The sequence below is a fragment of the Truncatella angustata genome, assembly GCF_020726525.1.
Source record: "Truncatella angustata strain MPI-SDFR-AT-0073 chromosome Unknown BKA67scaffold_1, whole genome shotgun sequence".
Lineage (NCBI taxonomy): Eukaryota > Fungi > Ascomycota > Sordariomycetes > Amphisphaeriales > Sporocadaceae > Truncatella > Truncatella angustata.
In genome coordinates this window covers 4,445,209-4,459,377 of record NW_025763381.1, presented here as the reverse complement: position 1 = coordinate 4,459,377, position 14,169 = coordinate 4,445,209, and the positions used below count along the sequence as shown (strand labels likewise).

Genomic DNA, 14,169 nt, shown 5'->3' with positions numbered 1-14,169 from the left:
ATAAGAACAATTTTGGAACTATGCGTTCGCTAAGATCAAGTTTTAATGTAGGAATCGTGCAAGTAATCCTTGGCGAAACTACCTTTCCGGGTGCCAACTAGGTTTAATTACCCTATTCTGCATTCTCGTGTCAATAAAGCACCCGGGGCTGTGGTAAGAATCTGTGGTCAGCACTGAATATAAGACTAGGCTCAACCCTATACTGTCGTGAAGCCGCACAGTGGCTGATAAGAGTCGTGATGTTGATCCACCAACACCTTCGCTACTATGGATCTCCCAGTAGATAAGTTTGTTCAGATAATTACCCATGGTGTGAGTCAGAGGGCAACAGTCTCGGTGGATACCTAGACGTTTTCAAGCTTGTCCCGTGAGAATGCCATCTCGCCATCATGCACTTCCTCATAAAACATGGATACACTAGCCCGAGGAGGCAGAGGTGTGGCAGTTGTCTCACCTTGGTAGGGTGGATGACATACACCGCGTCACGCGTTTTGGCGTATTGCACTCCCTTGATTCCTCACCATCCGAGAATGTCCTGTGTTGCACAGTCCTGGACAAGGTTTGTATACCAAAACACAGGGTAAACACGAAAATGGTCCGGTGAGAGGAATCAACCCTCACCACCACACCATCAAAGCCCAGGTCATGCCAAAAGTGGATTTTCGCTGCTTAGACAACAGTCATAAGACGCACTAAGAACTCGAAGGGCTGTACTTGACAAGGTCCAACATTACGTCCAGTTCTGAGGGTGCCATAACTGTAATCTTGGTCTTACAGGCAAATATGTATAAAAGGCTGATATATATGCCGCCGCCTGCGTGAGACCTGCCAAATGAACAGAGTTTTGAATCTTGAACAGCTTGTGCAATCCTCTTCGCCATTTCAACCTTAGACACGGCTTTCCAAGCGCATTTTCGTATCATTAGTTGAACCACTAATATCTTCCCGAAACACATCGGATATAATCGACATCATCTTGCATATGTTCCCGCAGGGTTCAGTCGCCTATACTTCTCATACTTGACGTGCAAAGCAGGTGTCTAGTGGTTACACCGGAAAGCGATTTCCGCCTCAACAACTGTCATACGGATTTGCGATTACATGGACCAAAGAGCCTGCTGCTGTTGGGATATCCCAGACTTCCTCTTTAAGACCTGACGTAATCGAAAACGTCTCGATCAATTTTCCGAGCAGGGCTTTGACAAACGTGCAACACGGCTGAACTTAATCATATCAAAGGCTCAACGTCAACTTTACTGGAACGCCACCGTCACGATTTGATCAAGCGCGGAGGTGCCAGTGCCGGCAAGATATCAGACAAAGTCGGCGGCGATTGCAGCGGCCGAGTGTGTAAGACCAAGCGGCCCGACATCGCCTCTGGGCGACATATAACACCAAGCGAGCTGCATCGAATCCCCGCTCAGTTGAAGGTATTTCAGTCTACTTACAACGCGGAGCTTGATATACATCGCACCAAAGCCGACAGATCATCGACAACTGGTACCCATACCCCCACACGAGCTTCCCCCAAGAATACCTAACCTAACCTAGTCGATCATCAGGGTGCTAAGTCGAGTATTCAAGCTACACTGTTACCTTACCAAGTCCACGAAGTGTGCAACACACAATACAAACTTCAGAATCGGAAACCGAGTTTCCCTGCAATATTAGGGTTCAAGAGACCTTAACTTTCCGTGGTCTCGTAAAACTTGAAGCCTTCAGTGGCCTAGAGTGGGCAGCGATCGGCTCTCGTTGGGCGTCTCTCTGCCCGCTTCTGCCCCTCCATCCCGACCCATCTTTGGGAGGTACGTACTGGAGTACATGCGCACCCTTGCCTGATCTCACCCAAGGTGCAGCTGCGTGTAAGCCAATCACAGCGCGAGATCTAAGCTTCGGGTTCCCTAAAAGCGACGGTTCCAAGGGTCGCCCGCCGCCAAACACAGCATACTTTGTCTTGTTTTCCCGTGAGGCAGACGAATGAAGCACCTCGACCGCCTTGGACTCAGGTCTCTCACCGCGACTTTCGAATCATTGAAGCGCTACTCGACGATACGTACCGGCGTAGTCCCTACATATACTCATACTCAAACTCATACTCATACACATACTTAACATAGCCGGTGGCTCACAGCTGCGAAATCCCGGTGGCCTTCGTTTTCATCCAGAACGCACCCAAGCCTCTCCATTTCTTGGTCAGCTTCCCCCGAGAAGGTTACTTGTAACATGTAAGTAACAAGGTGGCCCATCTCAACTCGGTGACCAGTAAGAGTCATTGGAAGGCAGCCATCCGGTGCTAACAAGCCGATAAGCCCTCAGCTCCTGTCAGCCGAACTAAACACAAGTCGGCTTGCTTCTCGTTCGAGAGCCTCACTGTGAACAAGCGGGAAACTTGGAAGGAACCTCAAGTTTAATATAAAGGAGTTGGATCCCAAAGGCTTGTTCTGGAGATCCCCATCCGATTTCATTTGGTTTGGTTCGGTTCTTGATTCGGCTCGATTCGATTCTAGCAAGTCACCCAAAACTAACTGGGCTTCACCGTAAAGTAAGTCAGCGCTTTTCCCATTAACTTCCCGGGCATCCCACAGCCCACAAGCCCAAAGCCCACAGCCCACAGCCCACCAGCGCTACATACACACTTTCTCTTCCAAACTTGCCTCGGAGAGCTTCCAGCTAGCCACCTGCCACCTACCTCCCACCTCCTACCTCCTACCTGCTTTTATCCCACCACCCCCTAGGTTAGCAGAGAGAGCATTGACCCGGTCTGTCTCCAACTTTTCTCCACGGTTGCTTCTCCGTATCCATCTCCCCATCCATCGCTTTCCTCCACCCCCATCCCATCGCATCCCATCCCATCGCATTGCTGCAGTACTGTCCATCATACGGTATCACGTCGCTGAATTGTCCGTGGACAATATAAGACACACACACACACACGCACACACATCTTTGCACACATAATCCGGGTCTTTACGCACTTGGTCACAGCCGAGTCCATGTTCATTTACTCAATCTGACCTTGAGAGCAGTCACCCTTCGGGGGAGAAATCGACACATCAATAACCCGTGCAACCATCGGCTTTTATTACCTCCTAGCCGAACCATAGCGCCCGCCGGTGTTCCGCCTTGTCTGTCTGACCTCAGAAGGAACAGCAACCCAGACGAATCGAGCAATTATCCAAGCCCCAGCGCCCTCAGCATAAGCACAAATCAGACCCCAACCCAGACCGCCCCGGGTTCCTTACACCATACATTTATCGATTTCATTGCCTGCGAGCGCATATCCCATAAATTAGACAGATATTCTCCGGTCGTCCGTTTATGCTGTCTCCTGCTTTTCCGCTCCTGAGGCGCAACGACCCAGACTTGCACTAACAAGTACGTACTCGTTTGAAGGCTAGATGCGCATACAGCCCGTCACCATTTGACAGTACGAAATATCTTGTCAACTTTACCTGATCGAGTCGGACCTATCGGCCTGCTTCGAGGAACAAAACAAAGCCAGAAAGGAAGCGGGAAAAAGTCGTCTACCCCCTGCGACGATTTTTGGTCACCAGTCCGACATCCTACTGCTCGTCTTTGTACTCGAGAATATACTGTCCCCTAACAATACGTCACCCTCGGCCCATTCGGTACTATATAACACCTGCCAGATTGAATCTCGATCCAGTACTTTCGAGATTTCTTTCAATATACCCAGCGATCTACGTTTGCATGGATCTGCAGCAGTCTTGAGCCGCCACGTTCACCCAACTTCGATATCAAAACTAAAAGGTGAGTAGCTCTGTGATCTCCTACATAGCGTATTGTGGTTAGAGAGCGCGGCAGATGTTAGACCACATCGTGGGTTCACTGGCTGCTTGTTCTTGAGGTGCGGGGCAAGGCGCCCTCCCACATTCGCGACCGATTCGAATCCCACTACCAGCGCGATATCTTGCTGACAGCCATGCGTAGAATTCACATCGGCGTAAATTTCGCACGCAACCAATCTTCACGGCCTCGCTCAATCCCTTCAAATCACCTAGTGGCCAGCCATGTCGTACTCGAACTATAACCAATTTGGGGGTAGCCCAAACATCAATCCCAATGATTTACAGAACCACGGCTCCGCATTTTCCAACAACTTTAATGGAGGATCGAATGGCTTCTCTAGCGGGTCTGCCCTCTTTGGCGACGAAGAGCTTCTCGATACGTTAGGCAGTCCGACAGAACAGGCCCCATCAAACATGCAGGGTCAGGATTTCAACGGCATGAACATGGGCTTTTCGCAAGACGTCTATCCTTCTCAGATGAACGGATATTCAAACACTCCAGATGGTGAACCGATTCAGAGCCCATTCGTCCACAGCTATGGCGGTCAAACTCAGTTCCACCAGGTCCCAAGACCATCATTCGGCGCCTCGTTACAATCGCCCTTGTCTTACACTGGCAATGAGGCCGACGCCGATTTCCTCAAACAGCCTCGCGCTAGACTTTCATCCGCCCAGGCCCAGGCCATGCAGCGCAAGGCCTCCAATACGAGGAGTCCCTTAACACCCGGCACCGCAACAGCCATGGCGAACTTGACCGTCGGCTCTCACGAATCGCCAGGCTTCGGTGCACAACCTATTAGAGCATCTGGTGGTCATCACGAAAAATCTCCCTCTAATCAGTGGGGGATACCTACAGGTAGCGGTACGCCAAAGAGCTTGTCCTCCTACCCAGGCTCTGGTCTTTCTTCGCCTATGCAAAATGGCTATGCCCACCCACATCTTACTGGGATGATGCAGAATGCTGGTCAGTCTCTTCCGGCGAGAATGGGCGGTCCAGCATCTACTGTCAAGTCGCAAGATGACAAGAGAAGGCGTAGGCGTGAGTCACACAACGCCGTTGAACGTCGCAGGAGAGACAATATCAACGAAAGGATTCAGGACCTTGCTACACTCGTTCCGGCTCACCGGTTGGATGATGAAAAGATCAAGAAATTCATCAGTAATGGCACACCGCTCTCTCCAATACTGACTGGCATTTCCATGCCTGACCCAGCCACATCCGGCCTTGCAGGACCCGGCGCAAAGCGTGCTACAGGTGCTGGCAACATCACTACTGGCCTTCCTATTGATGACAAGGACAAAGGTCCAAACAAAGGCGACATCCTGCAAGGTGCTGTGGGCTGGACTAGAGACTTGATGTGGATGCTGCATCTCAAGATTCAGCAGCAAGAAGAACTGGTCAACAGCATCCGTGAACTAGGTGGCCACACACCATTTGAGCTCACTGATGACGAGAAGCGCATGCAAACCGAGTTGACCGAGGTCATGAATGCTATGTCATCCAAAACCAGGACCGAACCCCTTTCTTACACGCGCACCGATGGATCAGGGCTTAGAGTCCCGGAACACACAGACTACAAGGGTGAAGCTATCAACGGTTCTAGCACAATGGGAGCCATACCCATCAGCCCAGACGATCCCAGCCCTGGTGATCTTGATGCGGATCTTGTTGCTGATCTTGATGCCGATATTGACGTCGAACTTATCGACACGGATCACTATTGGCCCGGACATGAACGACTAAAGGAAGAAGATGCGTTTCAACTCGAGATGGCCATGTGAGCCAGCGCAGGCTCGTTGGCTCAGGGTTCTTTCTCTTTCTTTCCCTTTTGCTGGTTACTTAATCCCAAGCTTATTTGCAGTCTTCAGGAACTTGCATTGTGGATCTTGATTTTCAACACATACCCGTTGCATTTTATGGAAGATCTGTTGCATCCAGGTTGCATCGGAGGGTCGTTAGGGGATGGTGGGCGTTATCGCGAGTGGCCGGATGGATAGTCTCCACGACTAGTCAGTCACCTGCTATCCTGATTGCATTACGGGGGGTATTTCCCCCACCAAACTTTTTCTGTTCTTTTCCTTTCTTTTCTTTTTAACCACTCATCGGGATGGGGTTTTGATTTTATATGATACCTGAGAAGCCATAGGAATGGAGTTTGACAAGGGCATCTGATTTCCTGGTTGTTCTAAGCGTCGCTATCATTTTCTGTTTTCCTTCTTGGCTTGGGGAAGCAGTTCTGAAGCATACTGTAGCCTTGTCTACGGACATGGCATTATATAATCGCATGTATCTAGTTTACATACAATAAGTGAGAAATAACAGCTCTCTCTATTGATTGCCATACCTCATAGAATTGGAACAGCATGATTCCGGAGAGTTGCGAAAACAGAAAAGTGCTTGGATTGGAGTAGTAAAAGATGGACCGTGCGCGACCTGCCGCCTGCACACTTGTAATGGAAGTTCCAAAGCATCTGCAACACTGGAATCCATTCGTTCATAACCATCGGCCAGCTTTTATTTCAACAGTGAATCCTTGGAACCCAACCGTAGAACATCAGAGTACGCGCGTAGCAGTATGCAATGTGTAAGGCCTGCTCAATCAACATCTACACGACATGTGTACACTAATTAATAACCAAGTGCAGTTGTGATCGGCCGGGTTGTAATCAACGTCAAGTTCACAATGCTGCCCTGCCACCTAGATTACTAGGGTTATTGAGCCGAGTGAAAGGAGCTGGAATTGCTTGAACCTGCAGCTATCGAAGACGACACCACGAAACAACAATTGGCGGGTCGAAGATGGCGGCGCCAATTCTGCCCAATTCGTCCAACGTCCTCGGTGTGGCCCTTGTGATCAACAGGTCGCGTGATGGTCCACGCTTTGTCTTCCATTACCCGCCGCAAATTCCTGCTATTGACGCTCGAACACGCAGCGCGAGAGCCAGCGAAGGTGGAGATGACCCAGCGGATGACGATGAAGATGCGTTCTTCGATCGAGTTGCTAACTCCGCCATTGCTTCCGGTTCGCTGCCAAAGGGTATAGACCTGGCCAATTGGAACCATGATGACCATCTCGAGACAGACAGCGGCTCGCAGATCGTACCATGGGAGCACGTTGGCGGATTCCCCACCAGGGATCTGGAAAGCATCCTGACTCCCGCACGTATATACCAGAAGAAGCTATTCTCGTTGAGCCTAGATCAGCTGTGCGCGGCCAGCTACCCAATGTACGTCCCCGAGAATGGTGTATGGAAGAAGAAGAAGCGTCAAGCAAAGTCGCGACCCAGCCTGAGTGCCAAGGCGAGCGCGGGGCCTGGTGATGATACGGAGAAAATTGGCGATAACTCACCTCTCCTAGCTGCGAATATTCCCCAAATCGAAACACATGATATGGCAGAGGATGGTGCTACACAAGATGAGGAGACTGGAGTGACCGGCGAGAAGAGCGAAGAAAAGAGAAGCAGTATGACTATGTTCAACCTGGTCTTTTTGCTGGATCCCAAGAAGCATGAGGCCAAGGTGCTGGTAGATACCCTTTATTTCCACATCATCCGCAAAATCAACAAGGCCTATAAATATGCTCAGCAACGCAGCGATTTTGTCTGGAAAGAATCCAAGAAGATTCTCCAGCTCAAGGACAAGGGTCGCGAAGATAAGACTAGAATGAGTGTTCTGTGGCGCCAGATCCTCGAGACCTCTTCGCTAGCTGCCTCAATGCAAGATGTATACGAGGCGGTGTGCGCAAACAAGATCGCGGCATTGCAGCTCGAAACACCACAAGGCACTGTTACGCATTCTGTTCAGATTCCAGTTCCATTTCACCTACCGGACTTGCCCAATATCGATGATGCTGAAGCTGAAGGGCACAGAGGCCTGTGGCTTACCACGGCAAACAGTTTCGCAGATCTGGATGTGGCTGCGGTTGATGATCCGACGTTCTTGGATAAAACATTTGCATTACTATTGTTGCAAGATGAAAAGAAGATTGCTGCAGAGCTACAGGCAGATCAAGACGAAGCAACGAACGCTATGATCGAATTTGTGCGTCTCAGCAAGCCAACCACGTCCTTCCACCAAATTGGCCAAGGACCCTCACTTACGCCAGCTCAAGTTCGAAAATACGCGCAGCACTTTATATTCTGGCGTCGTGCTATCGCTATTCCGCCCCTTCATGTCAGGGATATATACATCATGTCACCAAACAGCAAGACCTCTTCATTGCCTAGAGCTAGCCAAGCATGGATGAAGGCTTTCCCGCTTGCGCCGCCATTGCCCAATTTTCTGGCAGAGCTGAGCATGGCGCCCAGACCTTACAAGAGCTTCGCGCCATCAAAGAACCATCGCCTGCAATATTTAGAAATGCTGGCATGGCTGATGCGTGGTGGGTGGGTTACGCAGTTATGCACTTTTGCTTATGTAGTAGTCTGGCCTGAAATACAATACGAGGTTGAGTATCAGATCGAAGCGGATGAGATCAAAAATGCAGACATTGCAATTGCTAACAGCGCCTCTGATGACTCGTCGTCGCCGGATACTCCTCGAACCGAGGACCATCTCGCCGGAGCTTTTACCGATCTGATCGAGAGAAGAAGTACTCTATCTACACCACAAGACCCATCCAGGTCGCGGCCCGCTTCACCGGGCATGTCTGAGATGGACAACGAGAGTGTGCTTCTCAGCCCTTCCTCCTCCTCCGTCGCACTCACGACGGATCTGGAGAGATCCATATCCTCCCTTCCGCCACTCGACAGCTCGGAGGCTACCATCAATCCGAACGAAACCATCGCTGAAGCAGCGCGTCTTACCCGACTTGCTGACCGTCGTACCCGCAACCGTGCCGAACGTGCTGCACTACATGCCCGACGTCCGCCGCCAAAAGTCACAGATCACCCATCCACCAACACCGCCGCGTACCTGTCGCACTTGTCCCCATACGTCATCCTCGACGCTAAGAAGGCTACCGGAAAGGAGAGTATGTACCTCAGTGCCATCGGGCGGCGGCTCAAGGATAACAGAGTCAGGAGCAGTTGGCCGGTTTTTTGGAAGTATTTCAACGGACATACGGCACTGGAGAGGGTTGCACTGCACGAAGACTTGAAGCGGAAGGAGACATGGGGGCTATTGACGGGAATGGGAGAGCACCTAGTTACGGTTAGGCACTGGTAGTGGCAGTGGAAGTGGGCGTGCAGATCGTAGGAGCCAGAAGGACACTACAAGTATTTAAGAAGATTCTACGATCGGGAAGCCCCACTGGTTATGTCTGAAAAGGCGCGGATAAATGAAGAAATGACCTATAGTTAGATGACAGTACATAACGGGGGGAAAATTGCTCGGATTTACCAAAACCTAATTAGCGTTTAGAAACAAAAACTTGAAGGAAGAAGGTTGGTCGAAAGCAGAGAATTTGAAGCAAAAATTGCACCATGAGATACTTCCAAAAGGTAAATGTCGAGACGGCAGAGCGAATACCAGCTCAGAATCGAAATGTCGCAGCAAATCATCGCTTATTCAAACGACGCGAATCCCATTGCATTGCAGCAACCGTTAGTTCAACACTATTGTTCTACACTTTCTGCCAAGCCCAAAGATATTTGGTCATTGATACAGTCTCCTTCGCCCTCGATGCAATCGATGCCCTCTGCACTATGCTATCCTGCCGTCTCATCGCCTCCTCATCCCGCACAACCCCGCCGTCCTGGATTGCCCGTTCCCTCTGCTCCTTGTCGAGATGTGCATTCTCCATCTCGCTTACCTTCCATGTTCTCAGTCCCCATATGAAGCAGAATGCGGCGAGATACATAAGCCCAATAAATAACTGCGCATAACGATACTTTCTCTTTCTGATTTCGAGTACGATAACCTCTGCAAATGTGGAAGGCAAAACCATCATCACCCACGTCAAGGACAGAGCCGATGGGAGAATCTGGATGCCAACAACCTCAGCACAAACCGGCGCTGCAGTGGCCCAGATGACGCCCGAAGCCCATCCAGCCAACAGCGCGAAGAGGATACAGGTCGCGAGCGTAAAGGAAAATATCCACAGTGTCAGCGTCATGATACACACGAACGCGGTGCAGAAGCTAGCGACGTTGAGCCGGCCTATCTTGTCGCTGGAGACGCCGATGATTGGGCGGCCTAGACCCTGCGATAGGTTCAGCAGGGCACCGACCAGCGATGCCTGTGCGGCCGGAAGCCCGACGGACTGGCTGTAGTCGACGATACTAAATATCAGCGCCGTGTAAGGAATCATAGAAAAGGACATCCAGCCCAGATACATTAGGTAAGAGGGACGCTTGAGAAGCGCCCAATTCAACGCAGTATGGATTGATCCAATTGCATGGTTACGGTCTCTGATCAGTGCGCCGCATGTGCAGTTCACCACGAAGCAGATGATGGCTAGAACGCGAAATGTCCACTCCAGGCCAACAGAGGAGATCATGGCGTTTGTTCCGAGAGAATAGGCAAGGCCGCCAAAACCAGAACCGGCGGCCGCGCAGCCGTTGGCGAGGGAGCGCTTTTTTATGAACCATTGGGAGGGCACTGGGACTGACGCTACGAAGATGAGACCCATTCTAATAGAAAACGTCAGTCAATCGAAGCGTTGCAGTGTAGATGTTAAGGAACACTGACCCGACGCCGAAACAAATTCCTTGACTAAGGATAAGATGCCATAGCTTGCTAGTGAATGATGCTCCGACAAAGGAGATGCTGCAACGCCATTAGCCGCGGACGTCTACATGTACTTTCGATGTGCTCGTACGTCTCAAATACTGTACCCAACCATATTGTTCTTCTTGTTCCGAAGTACTTGTGCCCAGCAAGACTTGTGGCAAATGGCGAGATGAGTAGTGCTTTTCAACATTAACCTACAGCTCTGAATTCTGTGACGGTATCGCGTGTAACTCACCAATACCAACAGATAATCCTCCCACAAATGCGAAACCCAATGGAGATGCGCCCTCGATGGTTCCGGTTCTGAGATAGTATGCTAAAAATACAGCATAGGACTTTGAGATTGTCAGCTTGTTGGTCTCAGACTATGTCTCGGGTATAAATAAGTTGACGCACCGAGTTCAGCCCCCACGTATGCCCATTTAGCAACGCAGCAACAGTCACTACTACCCTGTAAATCCCACCAAATATGTCAATATACACTTCTGTAATTTGGAAATTCTGCAGGGCAAAATCGGATGAGCGATCAAGAACTCGATGCAGTTAGGGGGTGACCGACCAGCCATATCCGCCTTCCCTGAATTCCTTTTCCCGAGGTTGTTCCTGCAGGGCCGAGGCGGGAGCATTCGCCTCGCTGACAGGCGTATCGCCCGACTTCTCTGTATCGCTCATCTTTGGCTGTTACTTATGAACGGCAAAAACATTAAGACGAGGATCACCAGTCTTTACATTCAGGATCGGGACCAAGGGATGCGAGTAAGAAAACGCCGAATTTTTATTATTATAAGATCAAAAATTGGTTTGTATCCGACACCAACCCAATTCCCCGGAAATAACGTAATGACGAGATGTAAGGGGGCTCTGTCTCCGGTTCGGCTTCCGAATGCCCAGCATTTCCTACCGAGTATTCGCCCCAGATTCAGAAGCGTTAGGCTCCTTGCGAAAAACTTATCCATGCTATGGAAAGGCGTAATGTTCCCCGCGAAACTCGTCTCGTGAATGATTGACTCGGCTGCTCGGTGATTTGGAAGTGTGCCGGTTGTCCATGTGCATCTTCGAGGTTCGCAATGCATGAACAAAACGAAGACATCAACTCTAACAACTCGATTCTATGCTCAACCACAAACATTGCATACAAGCACATGGTCTATCCACTCGGCTGTACCGTGATGACTCCGATTCTGGACCGAACAAGCTTTGCTAATAGCGCCATCAGCGTATAGTCATTTCTATATACCGACAGACGCTGTAAGGAGTCGGGATCCTTCACATTCCGTAACGTAAACGAATCAGGTAATAACTGGCGTCCCCAGACTACACCTTTATCCGTCATATCTTTCAATCACATTTTGTGGCTGCGACGATTTCTTACTACACGTCTCTGCACAGCGTATCAAAGAAGTGACAAGTCTATCTGGTCTAAGTGTACGGATTATTACCAATATGTTACACGAGATGCCAAGAAGCTTGTCTTCCCTCCCATCTCTCCCTTACACGGGACGCAACTTCAAGAATGTGCTTCTAGGGTCGTGTAACGTGCAACGGAACAGGACTGAAAGGTCCTGAATCCTGTCACTTACACATTTCCCGTCCTTGTGTGACCTGAGTTGGGTAGAATTATTTACGCAGTTCAATCACCGGCGTGGTTGTGACGCGCACTCCTCCTATAAATATGTAAGCTTTGAAACTGTTCACTAGACTAGTATCAATCAATATCGTATTGGCTCGCGTCACGTAGATATCTCTGTACACAGTATGTAGTGATCCGGGGTGCGGGCAGCCCGGCAAGCATCCAGCTTTTAGGTGACGGCATCACATCGACAGTCCTTTTAAGCTCTGCACTAGACATATGACAGCCATAACGTGCCGAGGAAAACACTTCAACAGTGAGGTCATGCAGAATAAAATGCGCTATATCCGCGTACCTTTGCCATGCTAACCTTAGTAGCTTGAGCGACTAGAATAGTAGATTATGTAGGACTGATTGCCAAGCGAAGCAATTTACACGATTAGTTAACACAAAATTGCTGAGATCATAACCACCCTTATCATTGGTCTCAAGAGTTACGACTGAACCTGGCTTTCTGGGACCATGGTGCAGTAATCCAACTCGCGATCATGGTTGTTATATGAAGCTCAGCTCAACTGGCAGCGCCCACACGCTGACGAGGATGGAAGTCCAAAGGGGTCTTTCCTTGTTAAGCTTTAATACAGCAATCAACTCTTCTTGTACTGGGGACTGCTACCGTAAGTCCTGAGTTTGCCAGCGCCGCAGTATATAAAATCACCTCGGGTGATAACCCTGGTCAAAGCAAGGGGGCCAGTTGACACATAGTAGGATAAATTATGACGACAATTCGGATCTGGTAAGGGCTATATCGTCGCCGATCTTTGCTACGACGACGTCTCAAGGCTTACTGTAGACGAATAAAGTCTCCTTCGCAGGGGCAACATACAACGGTCTCATACGGAGGACGGTCGAGACTTGGCACCCGTTTCTTACTTCGGCTAGTAAATGAACAGTCAGCAAGCGAGAATTTGGGCATATATCTTGGTTTTAACGGGGCAGATCCCCCAGAACCTGTCCAAGGTGCTATTGGGAGTCACTGATCCAGGCCCAAGTAAGTCATATTGCCCTGGACTTGGCCTAGTTCATACTCAGAGGGACAGAGGGGATGATGACGGGCAATACGGGAATTTACGAGGACGAGAAGCTGGATCTAGGTCTACATGCGTCCCCATTAATCGACATAGTCGATTTGTCAAAACTAACATGGCCTATGTTACCGAGTTATAATAATCCGGTACCGGAGGAGGCCATGGCTTTGGGCACCAGCAACATGAGACGGTCATCCAAGTTGCAACAGAAATGACTGGGTTGGATATGCGTTTTGGGCCAAACGGTATTGTGAGTTTCGTTTGTGCATTGCGGTATACACACCAATCAGAAATAGGTGTTTTGCTTTGTTCGGAAGAATAATTTCTTATCCTTAGAGGACCTATGTGAATAGTTACGATCGATACGGCAGGATGTAGTTTCATTGATAATTTTGACCGCGGCTGCCGTCTTTCCTAATAAGAATTCCGCATTGTCTGCAAGCACTCGATAAAGGTGCCCAACTGCTTCTTGGCTTCAACGATAGATCAGTTTCGGAAGATGTCCCGTTCCTGGCTTTCGAGTGTTCGTGCAAGTCTCTTACTCGCCGGAAATGGGATGCCAATAGATCTCGTAGATCGCCCCTGGTTGAGCTGTCACAAACGCCATGGAAGATGTTAGCTGTAGTTGGGTCAAGAATCTTGACGGAGCCCTCTCGTGTCTAGTGATGCTGTTGTTGGGAGCAATTCACGTATGGGGTTTATTTTTTTTTATTTTCTTTGCTAGAGGAACACTGCCAGTTGACACTGTGATGTTCTACCAACAAATAGTACATAGCTGGCGTGGGGTGCTACTGAAGATCTGTGGTTCTGCTACTAAGTTGTGCGGACTTCGACTTGAACGATACAGAACTTAGATTGTGCTCCTGTGTTGAAATATTATCAAATGTCAATAGGTTCACTTGAAACATCTTACACAACAGATAAATTGTAATAGCAATAAGCTTGTTATACTCTGCTCTAATATAATTATCACCTCTAGGTGAAACTGCTTCCTGCAAAGTTCAGCACATATTATGGTACTTACATAAG

The 14,169-nt window shown here is 49.4% G+C and overlaps 3 protein-coding genes across 3 annotated transcripts; 2 read left to right on the top strand and 1 right to left on the bottom strand.

Moving 5' to 3' along the window:
- Nucleotides 1–4,031: 4,031 nt before the first annotated feature.
- On the top strand, nt 4,032–5,591 carry BKA67DRAFT_530352 (uncharacterized protein; the record flags this gene model as incomplete). Its single annotated transcript, XM_046099228.1, has 1 exon — nt 4,032–5,591. The coding sequence occupies one exon, from the start codon at nt 4,032–4,034 to the stop codon at nt 5,589–5,591; it is 1,560 nt and encodes a 519-aa protein (XP_045964368.1).
- A 676-nt stretch (nt 5,592–6,267) lies between these two features.
- BKA67DRAFT_45223 (nitrogen permease regulator of amino acid transport activity 3-domain-containing protein) lies at nt 6,268–9,247 on the top strand. The gene is made up of 2 exons (XM_046096890.1): nt 6,268–6,394; nt 6,456–9,247. The coding sequence occupies exon 2, from the start codon at nt 6,610–6,612 to the stop codon at nt 8,974–8,976; it is 2,367 nt and encodes a 788-aa protein (XP_045964367.1). The 5' UTR covers nt 6,268–6,394; nt 6,456–6,609; the 3' UTR covers nt 8,977–9,247.
- Nucleotide 9,248: 1 nt separating this feature from the next.
- BKA67DRAFT_45159 (putative MFS transporter) lies at nt 9,249–11,289 on the bottom strand. Its single transcript, XM_046096889.1, has 6 exons — nt 11,042–11,289; nt 10,879–10,933; nt 10,718–10,817; nt 10,571–10,661; nt 10,441–10,518; nt 9,249–10,382 (listed from the first exon to the last, which is right to left on the bottom strand). The coding sequence occupies exons 1-6, from the start codon at nt 11,152–11,154 to the stop codon at nt 9,374–9,376; spliced, it is 1,446 nt and encodes a 481-aa protein (XP_045964366.1). The 5' UTR covers nt 11,155–11,289; the 3' UTR covers nt 9,249–9,373.
- Between the last annotated feature and the right edge of the window lie 2,880 nt (nt 11,290–14,169).